Below are 15,535 nucleotides of genomic sequence, written 5' to 3' on the forward strand. Positions count from 1 at the left end.
GCGTAGGCCAGCTCTTTCAAGATCAGTTAGAAATCGGCTCTGTGATGATTCATATTAATATTAATATAGATCTTCTTGGTCTATATAAATAGATGTAGCTTCTTTACTCAAATATTCGAGCATCCTTTCAATACAGTTTCTTGCTACATTTATCTCGATTGTTGAAGCCAAATTAAACTCACAAATTAACATGACATCCAGATATGAAACGGAGAAGTTCAGTGGTAAGAACGACTATGGGCATTAAAATCCGTGCCATCTCCAAAGTCCTTTTTTTATGGGACGAGAGGAAATATAAAAGTAAGACATGCATTCCATTAACTTTTTCTTCCTACTTTTCTTAACAAAGTCTAACAATTTTTTAAAATTTACACCGACTAAAATGGAACGTTTAATGTGACAGTACAATATCATATTTCTCCTCTTTCAAAGCACACCTTCTCTCTCTTTTTTATAGGTAAATGAATTTAAATTTAAAGGTGACTCCACGACCTTTAGCCTCAGACATTAACCTCTTTACCGCTTAGCCAATTCTCACACACTCAACTCATGCCTTCTCATCATATTGTTTAGCATCCACTTCCTCTCTCTGTGTGGGGTGGGGGCGGAAGCGCGGGCATTGTGGGGTCAAATGCCATGAAAGGGAATTTCCGGCAGCATTTCAGAACGGTGGTAGGGTCGGGCCGATCCCTCTTGACCTGACTCCACCCTTGTTCTGCACAGTGCCGGTGTAATATGTGGTTGTAGTTCAGGGACGGAACCAGAAACATTAAGAAGCCGATGCTGAAATTTAAAATAATAATAATAATTCATTTTTATAGATAATGTGCTTACAATTTTTATGAGATGCTAGATAGTAATAAACAAAAATTTCAATAAATCTCAATTTTGAAAATGAAATACTACTCCAGTACAAATTATAAATCACTACATTTCTTTCTATTCCCAAAAGTAGAATTAATTAAAAAATCACAAATCAGTATCGTGATTATAAAAATTCAATCCTAAATTGAATAAATAAATAAATATTCAGCCTTAATTTACTTTACCTAAATAATTGATTGTTTAATTAAAGGGGAAAGCAACATTTATGTAGTTATATTTAATAAAATTTGGATTGTTAAATAAAATGGAGAGTATAATAGAAAATGGTGACCGGTGAATAGAATAAAATAGTAGGAAAATTTGTAGGATTGATAATGTTGTAGCTAGCTGTCTATATACGATTTGACATCTTCTAGGCTATAGCTTTACTAGTATTTTTTTTTTAAGTAGGTTTTCACATCTCCCACTAAAACCTCTCCATTTCTCTTCTTCTTCATTGTGTATTTCCATTTCAATTATCTCACAGACACACACACACACTTCATGGACAACCATGGTGGAATACTGGTTTGGTGCTGGCCAAGCCCTGCTGAAACGGCGGCTTGACCTATGCTAGGTCCATCCTTGTTATAGTTAATGTGCAATTTTAGAGTGTCATTAGTAGGTTGGCTAATTATGACACTAGTCATTAATTTTCTAGCATGTGTTTTCATTTCTTAGTTGTATATTCCATCTTTATTAGTAGAGATGAAGAGCCTTTTGTAAGATTTAAATCTATCCAGGAATAAGTTTCTCCATGCAAAACTTATCTCCATAACAACTCCTAAGACCATCTCCAAGGATATACTAAAACCTAAATGCGATAGGTAATTAGCTTCAATAGTACTCAAAAACCAATTTCATTTTTTTTTTGAGAAAAATACCTATCTTTGGATTTACATTGCACCAAAACCTAAAAGTTTTTCAAATTTTATGAGTAATAAAGGCATAATGTAAAGAATATTCTTTTAAGTTTGAGTTTAGTGTAAATGGTTAGAGTAAAATCATATTTGAAGTGACATTTATAATAAAATGGGTTTAAATTTAGTATAAATGCATGGTTGGAGATGCTCTAAAACAAAAACTAAAACCATTATCTCAAACAAAAACAAAGAGAAATTCTAATGTCAACGATCCAACGGTGGCAAGGAATGCGATGAATATAATAAGATACTAATCTGCAATCTACCTAAATAATACTCCCTCCGTCCACGAATAAGAGTCCCGTTTTTCCATTTTAGTCCGTCCGTGAATAAGAGTCCCGGTTCACTTTTACCATAAATGGTAATAGGGTCTCACCTTCCACTAACTCATTCCACTCACATTTCATTTAAAACTAATATATACAAGTGGGACCTCTATTCCATTAATTTTTTTCCATCCACTTTTCTTAACATTTCTTAAAACCCGTGCTGCCCATGAATGAGACTCCTAATGGTGGACGGATGGAGTATAGAGTAATATAAATTTTAATATTTAACATTTATTACTCTTTCCTTTTTGGCCTAGAAACCAACAAACATTATCTTATTCAAACTTTATCTAATTTCACCTAGAAAGGGACTGAACCAATAAAGTGTAGTAAATTGAGGTAGCTACTGGGAAATTAATGAGTTACTCGAAAGCAACAGTGAAGAAAGTCGTATAAATACAAGTAAAATGAATAGATTGTTAGATATGGCATTATCAAGAATTCTTGTAGTTTGTGCGGTGGCAATTGCTATCCAATTAGTACTAATATTTTCTTCATCCTCATCTTATCCTGGTTTTCTTGAAAACCAGCCTTCTTCATCTCGTTTACCAGCTCCATCAAACGCCAAATTACAGGTTCCTAAATACTAATAATGATTTTTATAATGTATAGCAAAATTGTTTGGCTTGATTAATTACACGTTAAAACTGCTAAACAGGGTGTTGAGAAGCTAGGAGAAGGGGTTGTGAAGCAGCCGGAAGACGTGGCCGTCGACGAAAACGGAGTTTTGTATACGGTGACGAGGGATGGGAGCGTGATGAAGATGCACAGAAACGGAACGTGGGAGAATTGGTGGCATATCGATAGCACTGGTTTGTTAGGGATTACTACTACACAAACTGGCCATCTTATAGTTTGCGATGCTTTTCAGGTAATCTAATCGTTTTTCTGGTCCACAAAAAATAGTTAGAGAAATTGGTAATGTAAGAGAAAAGCAAAAAATTAGATAAAATAAAAGAATTAGTCCACAAAAAATAGTTAGAGAAATTAGTAATGTAACATAAAAGCAAAAAATTAGATAAAATAAAAGAATTAGGGAGAAAAAATAGGTAAAATATAATGGAGAAGAGCAAAATTGAAAGAAATTTTTTATTTTTAAAAATGAGACCATTTTTTTTTGTAAATAGCCCAAAATGTCAAAATCAGACTATTTTCCGTAGATCCAGCGAATACAAAATAAGAAAAAATTAATACTATTTTATGTACCCAAAGTTAAACACCTATAAAAAATAATACTACTAAGTTTCAGTATATTTTTTAAGTGTTTTAATATTTATATTCTTGAAAAAGAATGAAAGTTGGGGATAAAAAAAATACTACTCCTATATTATTCTTTTTATTTTTACTTAAATGATATTGTGACCTTTCATATGTGATATGTTGAGGTGAGTTTTATCAAAACAATTTATATAGTAATAAGCTACAAATTTGGGACAAATGATAGTTTAATTTCTTTGGGATGTTGCTCATATCCGAAATAAGAGGTTATAGATATTTGGGTTGGGCCCAATATCCAGCTGACTTTGATGCATGTTTTTGGGAATAAGGTGTAAAATTTGTGACTGGTACGTCGACATAGTAATAAATGTTTTGGTTAATTGATGATATATAGGGATTGCTTAAGGTTGGTGAAGAAGGTGTTGAGCTTCTTACATCCCACATTGATGGTGCCAAAATAAGGTGAGACTATATATCGTGGTAATTGGTAAGCAATATTAGATATACTATATGATTCAAAACTCGAAGAAAATTCGCGTTTTAGAAGTCTGGAAAAAAACAAACTAATGAAATCCTTGGCTTTCCACAAGATTTGTAGATGATGTGATCGGATCGTTGGACGATACGTTCTACTTCAGCGACGCGAGCACAAAATTTGACTTTAGCAGTTGGCAACTCGATCTATTGGAGACGGAGCCTCATGGCCGTGTACTCAAATACAACTCTTCAACAAACACGACGTCGCTTGTTCTTGACGGCCTTGCGTTTGCTAATGGCGTCGCGCTATCTACAGACCAAGATTACTTGGTCGTGTGCGAAACATGGAAGTAAGTAAACTGTAGTGGAGGTGTTTCTTTTCGGCATGCGATTTAAGAAAAACTGTGATAAGTGAGTTAAGTAAAGGAAGAATAAAGTAGGAAATGAAAAAAGTAGAAAGACGAAGAGAGAATAAAGTAAGAAAAAGTAAAATAAGTGAGAAGGAATATGTTGACTTTTACAAGAAAGGAAAATGAGTCCACTATTCTGGAATGTACAAAATGACAAAATGCCTCTACTACTATAGAAACAGAGGGAATATTATTTAGAGGGGTGCAAGTTCACCACCTCAGAATATGGCATTTGGTCTTACAAATGTTTTACAAAATGTTTCAATGATGTGATTTCCATGTAATTCGAGCAGATATAGATGTCTGAAACATTGGCTTGAAGGAGACAAAAAGGGGCAAACAGAGATTTTCATTGATAAACTTCCAGGAAGGCCAGATAACATAAATCTTGCTCCAGATGGATCGTTTTGGATCGCTTTGCTAGAGGTTTATATCTAACTACTTATAACTTAGTTTTTCTTCTTTTGACCTTATTATTTACTACTCTCTCCGTTCCATATTAATATAGTCATTTTTCTATTTTGTGAAATTCCAAATTAATTGAGTCATTTCTATTTTTTGTCAAAAAGTACTTTCCTCTTTTACTTTATTCTCTCTTCATCTCTCTTACTTTACTCTCTCTTACTTTTTTCACCATCCATTTAACACACTATTCTTAAACTCCCTGCGTAAAAGAAATACTTCAATTAACAAGGAACAAGGAGGGAGTAGTATATTAGTATGAGATATAATCAGTTGATAACTATCTTATATTGATAACTGAATAATTATGTCAACAACCTACATTATAGATGTCAACACGAAGATATTTATATATCAACTACATTTAGTTATGTCAACTACATTTAGTTATGTCAACTACATTTAGTTGACATACAAATGTATACATGTCAACAGAAGATTATGTCAACTACATTTAGTTGACATACAAATGTAGGTTATTGATATAATTGTCAGTTATCAATTTAAGATAGTTGTCGACCTAACAAGATCCATCTTCGTATTACATTAACTTTTCCAAATATCCTATTTTTGTATTGTAGAGTGATCCTATGTGGCCAAAAATGGTGTACAACTTGCCCGGATTGAAATATTTAACAGGGGCATTTCCGGAATTTTATAGCAAATACGTGACGAATGTAGTTGAGCAAGCAATGGTGGTGAATGTAGGAAGTGATGGGAAGATGGTGAGAGGTTTGGATGATCCAACAGGAAAGGTGATGAGGTTTGTAACTTCTGCGGTGGAGTTTGAGGGGCATTTGTACTTTGGCAGTCTTTATAATGACTTTGTAGGAAAATTATCCCTCGATGACTAGTTCGATTCTCTATTGAAAATTTGCTACGTTTACACTCTTATTTTTACATTGTTCATAAATAAAAAAAATGGGATGTTGTTTGAGATTATATATATAATATATTGAGGATGTATTATATTTATATGGTCATTTATGTTGTTCAGATATCAATAAATAAATTCAACATAGAATGTTGTTTGGAATTATTATATCGCAATTATTTTACAATGTCGATAGAATGTTAGTAATGTCAATGGATGTTTAAAAAAATAGTTCAACTTTCAAACGTAATCATGAAATGAAACAGTACTTTTGGGCTATTGTATCAATATCTCGTATATGAGCAAAATTATGTTAATAGAAGTGAGAAAGGATCACACACTCTACTAACTCGTTCCGATCAAACCAGTTGAACTATAAACTAATAGCTTTGTTGGTTCACTTTGCGGTCACACTAGTTGAACCGTGAACTGAAACAGTACTTTTGTGCTATTGTACCAATACTTTGTTATAAATATGTTTGCTCCTATATAAGCAAAATTATGTTAATAAAATTAAGAAAGGACCACACATTCTACTAACTCACACCGAACAACGTCTACTAACTCATTTCAGTCAGGCCAGTTAAACTGTGAACCAATAGCTTTGCCACTTCAGTTTGATATTTTTTAAGTTGACCAAAATTTAACCAAACTTTATGTTTTTTTTTTAATATTTGAGCTAAAAAAGTTGCCTCCATTTAAATTTGAATAAAGAATGGCTTCACTTTGCTTTTTTTTGGTAACAGTTACATCAAGTGTAAATCATACGTAGAGCCCGGAATACTCATCACCCAATATTTAACTTATAAAATTATAATATAATGTTTTGTAACAGCAGCTGAAACATCTATAGAGAAGAGATATACAAGTTTGTGGGTTATGTACTTTTGTTTCCGAACTCTCATCATTCTTCTCCACCGCAGCACGCACTGCAGCAGCTGTAGCAGCCTAAACATGCCAAGGCACTGATGAGCTGAGTGAAGACGATGCCGCACTGATCATTCATCCGCGAGCATACTTGGATGCAGCACATGCAGCAGCAGTGCCTCCAGCACCTACCGCAACACCCACAACCTGACTTTGCAAATACTTCTGCAGCTTCGAGCTCATCAGGGTCCCCATACCCTGACGGGATGTTCTCCCCTGTCGCGCTCAGGCTGCCATACCCAAGCCCGATGTTGTGCATTGTGGAGATCACTTTTGGCTTTGGCTCTTCCTTGTGATGTGCGTCCCCTTTTCTGGATGACTGCAACCCATATTTGTATTGCGAGAAAGTAATTATCTTAGAAATGCGTATGACTAGATAATTTACGATGAATTCGACAAAGGGCAAAGGTGAACAAGATTCACTGAAAGTTTTTTTTTTAACATGGACTACTTACTTTCGAATTGAAGACTGAATATATTTACCTTTTTGGTATCTGCATTTGCTTTCCCTCTTTGTGTCTCAACCAAAACCATGTTCGTGTACTCAGAGACGACGGTATTCAGCTCACTCATTTGTGCTATCTGTCAAAGATGAAAAACAGCCATCAATATTTAGTGAACTGGGGTGAATGGAAGATTAATTTAGACAACCTTCTTCTCAAGCTCCTGATTTTTTGAAAACCATGCCTGAGCTGTGAGTATTTCGATCTGATGCTTGGCTACCATCTGCCAGAAAATTGCAGGTAAATATGTAATTAGAAAATTTGGATCTGTCAATGGAAGAAACTAAGAGCTCAAAACACTATATAAGAAAATTAACCAATTGATAAGATGTTGTCAATGTCATGAGTGGAAACTAATTCCGTTCTAAGTATTAGTCTGAAGGTATATAGAATCACATTTAATTATCTCTAGAATGCACTGGAAGAAATAACATTACTCCCTTCATCCCACGCTAGCAGTCCCAGTTAAGTTGTGCGCGGGTTTTAAGAAATGTAAAGGAAAGTTGGTTGAAAAAAATAGTGGAATGCGGGTCCCATTTTTAGTGAAAGTTAGTACTATTTATGGAAGATTCTAACTGCCACTCCTAATGTGGGACAAACTAAATGGAAAACCGGGACTGCTAAAGTGGGACGGAGGGAGTCTTGTTTAAGAGATGGGTCATTATTATGATGACTGAAAAGGGCAAGAAACCACATCATTACAGAAACAGAGATGCGACCTTATATGCTAACAATCTCTAACAAAAAACCAGTAAATATAGAATGGTATATATACAGTTGAGAACATATGCTTGTCCAATCTACACGTTAAAGTTGATCAGCCTTCAAGACATTTAAGTTTGTAGGGAAATAGTAATCATTAAACTAGCACAAATAAATTGGGATTAACAAGGATACAGAATCTTAGATTAAAATGCTTTATAATATGGAACTGATGCACATTTTAGAAAATTATACGCATCGTAAATCATAAATGCAGTAGTAATTATCACCTTTGATATCGGTATCTCCTTTGCCTCTTCCACATTCAGGTCTAGAGTAAAACCGGACATATCTCCAAGGCGACCATTGAGTTTAAGGGTCTTAGGGAATGTTCCCCGGTATCTGCCTGACACAACAAAGGGGCTTTCAGAGGAAAGGTCCGGAATTTGGCAAGGAAACACCTAACATAAAAGTAGTGCTTTGTTAAAAATGTCTTTACTTGAAACTGCATAAGCAATACAAATAGGACGTAGTAGTCAAAATTATAATGTTGTACAAAATATATAATAATGCATCTGGAGGTCAAAACGATACCTCAAGATCATCAAGTCCATCTAAATTCTGGAAAGTAATATCTGCCAGAAAAATGGATGATGCTCTAGCAAAAAGACCTTCCAGTCGAGACTCAATAGATTCTGCCAAATCATAGAAGTAATATGGAAAGTAATTACATGTGTTGCAAGTTAATAGAAACAATAAAAGAAGTAAGATCGGTTGAAAAAGGATGCTCATGCATTATCAAAAGGTTAAAATATCAAAAGGACACGCTCATGCATTATCAACTAAGAATGACAGAGGCTTAGTGAAACTTTAACTAAACAACATTACAAGAAAATTTTCATAATAAATGGAAAATCAACTAAAATAACTACTTGAAGAGAAAAGACGACTTGGGTGTTTCAAGCATAATATTTCCTTATACCTGATTATTATACGAGGGAAATGAATAAAGGTAGAAAAACTTACCCACATCACTAGCAGCATCATGATGCCCATGACTAGTCATTGCAAGCTGCCGAAGAAAATAATGATTGCAAAATTTCCCTAAAATTCCAAAACAGTTGTCTAGGTATCAGCTAAAGAAGTTTGAGCAAAAATGAAAGGTTATATGACACCACTAGAAGCAAACAATTTCTAAAACTATTCGATTTAGTATCTGAATGCTAAAAAGGCTAGAACGAAATCATATTAAGGACAAGTACAGAAGAAATAATGAACTTTTGAAGGGGCACCGGTTTTAATGCAAATTTGGTGAAGGAAAAAAAATGGTTTTTAGTGGAGAATTGGTCCCACCTCAATAAAGAGGAAAAAGTGTTAGAAAGTTCATAATTTTAATGGACGGACTAAAAAGGAAATAATTCATAATTTTAAGGGATAGAGGGAGTAGTTTATACATTCCCAAGAGCTAAGGTTTCGCCAAAGTACTTTCAATTGTCGTGTTAAATTTCACTTATTGAAATTTATTAATTTTAATGAACTAACACCTTTTCAATCATAGGCAAACTGACAGGTTTCTTGCATTGTGGGAAAAAAATAATGATGCAACTACAGCATCTAATGTCCTCCAGAGAAGCTGGTCATATAGCTAACGAAACAAGTCAAGGTGTGGAAAGCTCTTATGTAAAACTAATGTGTGGAACTACTGGCATGTAAAAGATCTGTAAATTCTTAGCAGCAAGCAACTGGAAAGTAACATACTGCTTCCTTTCGAAGACCACATACATCAATAAATTGGTCCGAACAGAAATTTAGATTGTCCAACCATGAACTCACATTCTACCTCCCTACAGATCGACCCCTTGTATCAATACAAAATTTTAATAAGTTTTACTTTTAATAATTTAGGTTGATTTTCCTCGATCACCAGTCCCATAAGATATCCAAGATATATCTAATTTGAAATGTTAGTACATAAAATGCATACCTATGCCCAGCGTGTATATTCTTGGAGAAATATTTTTGTAGTTTGTTAGCTGATTTCTCACAGTGCCGCAAATATTTATCTCATCTTCAACAGCCCCATCAGTAATAAGAAAAATTACAGGAATTGAGTCGGAATTATCTAATAATATCTTGATGGCCTGAAAGTAAAAGGAGTTACCACATTAGAGGTGTCACATAACAACATAAAGAGCATTATAGAATGAAAGAAGGTAAAGTAACATAAAGATGTTTAGTAATGAAGAATACTTCAATTTAACAGCATCAAGTTCTGTAAAACAGCAATGCTTTGCTATTCATTATCCACATATAAATTATACCACAATTTAGCACTTATTCTTACTGAAGATTAACTTCCATTATTGTAAAATTTGACCCCATAGCCCAACCCCTAGTAGTGGCTCCATATCTGATTAGCAAGGCACATAGATATCATACAAATATTCACATTTCACATCAAGGTCTTAGAAGATTAAAAAAATACCTGATTTAGCGGAAGCAGAATGTTTGTGCCACCACTTGCCACAAAATTCGAATTAACCCATTTATTGGCATTTTCAATATTTTCCACAGTTGCTGGCTCCAAAGTCGAGGAGAACATGCAAGTTTCATCATTGAATGCTATCACATTAAACAAATCTTTGGGACCAAGTCTCGCAAGTCCAGAAAATAGGGCACTTTTTGTATCTTCGAGGGGTTGACCTCTCATGCTCCAACTGATGTCAACAATAAACACTACTTCCTTCCTGAAAACCTATAAAACTCAAATGGAGGTTGTCTAGAGTTAGTCGCAAAGCAGAAGATGAACTCTGAATGTTTATGCAATAGCATTAAAAAAGGTGATTACAAGTTACGCTAGCATTATAGCAAATTAAAAAAAAATAGCTGAAAACTGGATGTTGGCTAGTGTTAATCCCAAAGCAGAAGACGAACTTTGAATGTTATACAGTAGCAATAAACAAGAGAATGTGGATAAAATATGAGAATCTGAAAAATAAAAAGCATTCAGTCTAAAAAATCTAAAATGCTTTCATTCTCAATAAAATTTATACCAGCAATATCAATAAAAAGGTATTTTTTGTAGGATATCAGGACTGGATAATAAATCACCTTTCCACTCTCCTTCTTTCCTGGGTAAAGGTAGCAATAGAACATATCTCTACGATCCACATCACCAACCAATGGTGGATTCAAGAGTACAGAACCAAAAGTATGACTTTTAGATACCTGAAAAACATTAGTTAGAACATTAAATGAATCTATTCGGGCGCATATCAAAGTGTCTTATCTTACAAAAACAGTTTGTGACAAGAATTTGAGCTTTTTCTTTCATATTTTCCTTCAAGGACAATATAATACACCGAATAGTAGAGTTTATAGCTTATAGAAAAATCATGAGCTAGAATTCTTACTGTGTATGAAAATATAAAATCATTGCTTGACCATGAAAGAACTTCGGAGTCATAGAGGAAACTAAACTTTCCTTCCTGTCTTCGCCGCTCCTAAAATGTTACAAATCGAAACGATAAAAGTAAAAGCTTGGTAAAATCAAATCTTAATGAACGATTTTTCCACGATTACCAAGAGAACCTGAAAAGCCATGGTACCTTTAAAGGATGACTAGTTGTTTTGCACACGATCTCTGTTTCAGGACCAGCATTAACATTCAATTCTATCTTCTCCCGTTTCGATATCTTCTTTGCAGCAGGAGTTACATACTCAGGGAAACTAAAAGGAATCCTCAAGGTGAATTGTCCATCATGATACAATAATTTCTGAGACCATCTCATTTTAACTGATATATTGGTTCCACCATCAACCTGAATAGATAAATGACATAAATCTCAGATAAATAACATATATTCACACAGAAATGGCATAAGAATCAAAGAAAGGAAGTGAACACTTGCCTGGGGGACTGTGAGAGTGAATATATGGGCTTTCAAGAAGCCTCCGCCTTCAGTTTTTACAACATTTTCCGAAGCTTTATCGCTGTCCATGGAAATAAATTCGGTGCCATACGATTTCCTTGGTACCTCAACTTCCACACCTAGAATTGAACCCTGTTAGCCAAAAATAATATCCCTCTTAAGAACCAACAAAAGATGAAACTCATCCAGACGTAAGAATGAAGATGCATAAATACAATTCAATTCCATTTCCACAAGTTAAGCATAAAATCATGAATGGTGATGTCAAATCATAGGCAAAAACATGAAAACATTTACAGGCAATGTGAAATTGAAAATTGAAATTGAAAAATGGAGAGTTGTAATGAATGACCTGTTCGCCCATTGGAACCGCGATGCGGCAATCGCAGCTGCGGCTGCCCATGACGCAGTGGACGCGCCAGGTGGCGGAGAGCGTGACGAAGGCCGTGTTCAGGTAGCAATCGGCCTCGAGCAAAACCCCGTTGAGCTGGAGCGGTATGAGGGCGGGGGGATCGCACCGGCCGTGGACGTGCGGCTGGTAGCTGGGCATGTCGGGGTTGTCGACGACGGCAGGGTCGCAGATGACGGCGTAGAGCATTGGGGAATTAGGGAGGTAGGAGCAGCCGGCAGCTCTCTCCATGGCCGTGTGGGGCTTGGGCGGCGCGACCGCCCTGTCCTTGCCGAAGTAGATCCTCTTGGAGAGGCGCAGCCCATCCTCCACCGCGGCCTCGAAATCCGCCGCCATAAAAGCGGGAGTTTTCTCTGGGGGAAATTCCGACGATTGAAAGTTGCGATTCGACCGTTGAGCTGAATTATCCTTTCCTTGGAAGACTGTAGCCGGCTATCTAGGTCTTCTCGTTTTTATTATACTCCTCTACCAAAGGCCGTTGGAGGCGTGGACCCCACGCCGCGATCTCATGCATCTGCTTAACTTGTTTGTTACACTTGGAAGTTTGGGGTCATTTTCGTCCGCACTGTACAACCTGTCTTGTACAAGAAATCCGTTGCCAAGCCAAACCATTGGTCATACCCGCCTTTGCATATCCAATACATACGGACCAACGCTCAAATATTGGAGAATTCAAGGCATGCCGGCTTTCCCCTATTTCAAGACAATTTTCCGCATTTTTCTACTACTACTATCATTTTTTTATAGCTAAAAGTACATAAATTCATTCGATAATATTCTTAACTGGAGCTCAACCAGTTTTATTTGAGCTATACTTTCTCATCATACAAAAAAGTTTGAAACCCCAGTCCTAAAGGCCCCACACATCCCAGTCCGACAGTATTGTGACGGGTGTTAAATTAGGGTACACAGTAACCCGCTAAAGGGAATGACCTAATCCACTGCCTGCTATACTTTCTCCATTCGCCATTAGTAGTCTCAGTTCTTGGCAGATTCTAATAAATGTTAAGAAAAATTAATGTAAAAAAGTTAGTTAAACATGAGTTTCACTAATATATATTAGCAATATTATTTTGAATTGTTTGTGAATTACTACTTTTGTCCTTTAAAAATAATTTTTTTTGAAACAACACCGATTGTAATCCATAATCGGTAAAGTAAAAAAATAATCCATGGTAGGGACGAGATTTTGTATGATTACAATGGTAAGCGTATGGTTACCATGATCGAAGGACGGGATTGTGGATGAATGTGAATTTCCCCGTTCCTGGTTCAAATGGGTAGGTCTCACTTTTGATAGCGAGCAATCTCCATATCTCCACTTCATAATCTGACTCAAAACAGTTAAGTAATTCACAAAGTTAATCCATGGTTAGTGTATGATTACCATTGTCGAGCCAGAAGTGGATACTCTCGAAGAGGGGGTGTGCCTATCCTTGATGAACTTTAAGGTGTTAAGGAACTCCAATGTATATTTGGAGTAAGATTGCCACTTCACCCTAAACATGTTCAAAAGGCCTTCATCTCCATCTACGCTACAAAGTGCCTAAAAATCCTCAGTGATCACAAAATAGCCATGGATGGCATGGTTTGATGTCTAGGTAGCCACTTCCATGTTGCTTTGTCCTCATCCATTGTTAGGGGGATTCCATAGTTGCTAGCCTTTTCTTCTTTTCTTAGGGAAGTGATGTTCCTACAAATTCAAAGTGTGAGAATAGAATGAAGAACTAAACTAGGCAGGCATAAAACAATTAAACACCACATGACAATCCCCGAAAAACTTATACCATTCCTAAGGCCTAACATATGAAATATACAATAATATCATATTATTGTATCTAGTGGTTGAAATAATGTCAAGTAGATTATATTTTAAATATAAACAAATTATAAAATAAACTTAAAGGGTATTAATGTCAATTCTTATATATGGTAGTTAAAATTAATCACTTTCTCTCTCCTTAAAATCATCTTAAAATTTTAAATTTACGTAACTCACTCAATTTTTATTATTTTTTCGTAAACAATATATCAAAAGATTAAAACTTTAATTTAAAATATAATCCACTTCTCATTATTTCAAACACTAGATCTCCTAATCTAATGGTTAAGATTTGGTCTTAATTTGAGATTGTTAATTAGTTAGCAATTGATCACCACCGTTCAGAATACTATGAACATGATTATACATATCAACAATGAAATTTAAGGTTCATCCCTTAAAAATAGAAACTTTCTATGTTTGGAAAGTTTTCATTTCTAATGAGGTAAGACTCATTCTCCACTAACTATATTTCAATTACTTTTTCTTTCTAATACTTCGATCACTTCAAGAAAGTTAAGCTAAAGACATAAAACGAGTGCTTGTTGACGGGACACCCAACAATATTATCTTTGTTTTCCTTTTATAGCTTCAATTTAATTTTGTTTTGTTCCGATTGAGATTGCACAGGGCTACTAGACCAGCCAGCGGTCCATTGAGAACTCTCTGGGAATGAAGGGTTGGGTGGGAAGGAAAATCTAGGTTTAGGGTCCGATTCATTCCATGAGTTATATAAAATTAATTAATTTTAATGGTAATAAGGGTGTAATTAGATACACTCTCCGTCCACGTCCACAAAATGTTATCCAAGTTTGACTTGACACGGTTTTTAAGAAATGAGAAGAAAAATGTGTGGAAAAAGTTAGTGAAATGTTATATATGGTTTTTATAATAGGGTGTGAGTGTAATGAGTAAGTTGAAAGTGGGGTCCATTTACTAGAAATGAAAAAGAAAAAAAAAAAGTGGACAACATTTCACGGACGGACTAAAATGGCAAAACTGGACAATATTTCGCGGACAGAGGGAGTATTTAATTAGACAACCTAAATTAATGAATAAAATTCCTGAATTTTTCGATAAAAGGAAATGCATCATATTAGTTGGGACAATCCAAAATAGAATACGAATCACTTGAGATGGAATAAACGAAGTATATTTGTTTCTAGAACTTGCTCCAAGTCTGCATTAATCTACACAGATTAATTAGAGATAAGATGAAGTTAGCCCATCCTTTTATATCTACCTTTGTATTTGAAAATATGAGCTTGCTAAAATAAATGTCATTAGCTAGTGAGTTTTTAAGTTTTTTTATTGGAAACTAAATGATGGGAATAGTTTGTTTACACTCGTGAGATAAATAGAAATTTTATGAAAAAGAGTTGGAGGATAAAGTCAAAAATAATAAAAAGTATGGAAAATATGTGTGCATAAAAAAATGATACATGGGAAAAACTGAAGAAATATTAAAAAGAAAAAAAATCCAAGAAAGTTGGAAAAGTTGAAAAAATTAAGACAAAGTTTAGTATTCTCTCGAGAAAGTGTTACATTTTGTCATTTCAGGATATCCGCACCCTAAAGTCTCATTTACTTTTTCAATTTTAGGTAAGTGGATCTGCTCCATTCAATTAAACCATCATACCCACATTTTATTATAAAATTAATATATAAAAATTGAATTCATAA

General features: G+C 34.9%; 2 protein-coding genes across 2 annotated transcripts; one reads left to right on the plus strand and one right to left on the minus strand.

Moving 5' to 3' along the window:
- The first annotated feature begins 2,526 nt into the window (after positions 1–2,526).
- Positions 2,527–5,625, plus strand: LOC125186797 (protein STRICTOSIDINE SYNTHASE-LIKE 4-like). The gene is made up of 6 exons (XM_048083238.1): positions 2,527–2,691; positions 2,775–2,987; positions 3,729–3,796; positions 3,925–4,161; positions 4,515–4,647; positions 5,265–5,625. Exons 1-6 carry the CDS (start codon positions 2,542–2,544, stop codon positions 5,535–5,537), a joined length of 1,074 nt encoding a protein of 357 aa, XP_047939195.1. The 5' UTR covers positions 2,527–2,541; the 3' UTR covers positions 5,538–5,625.
- A 713-nt stretch (positions 5,626–6,338) lies between these two features.
- Positions 6,339–12,688, minus strand: LOC125186037 (inter-alpha-trypsin inhibitor heavy chain H3). Its single transcript, XM_048082338.1, has 13 exons — positions 11,974–12,688; positions 11,601–11,753; positions 11,298–11,510; positions 11,103–11,192; positions 10,801–10,917; positions 10,175–10,444; positions 9,674–9,830; positions 8,716–8,793; positions 8,284–8,384; positions 7,980–8,150; positions 7,136–7,210; positions 6,968–7,066; positions 6,339–6,803 (listed from the first exon to the last, which is right to left on the minus strand). The coding sequence occupies exons 1-13, from the start codon at positions 12,364–12,366 to the stop codon at positions 6,462–6,464; spliced, it is 2,259 nt and encodes a 752-aa protein (XP_047938295.1). The 5' UTR covers positions 12,367–12,688; the 3' UTR covers positions 6,339–6,461.
- Between the last annotated feature and the right edge of the window lie 2,847 nt (positions 12,689–15,535).

The sequence above is a fragment of the Salvia hispanica genome, chromosome 5 (assembly GCF_023119035.1).
Source record: "Salvia hispanica cultivar TCC Black 2014 chromosome 5, UniMelb_Shisp_WGS_1.0, whole genome shotgun sequence".
Classification (NCBI taxonomy): domain Eukaryota; kingdom Viridiplantae; phylum Streptophyta; class Magnoliopsida; order Lamiales; family Lamiaceae; genus Salvia; species Salvia hispanica.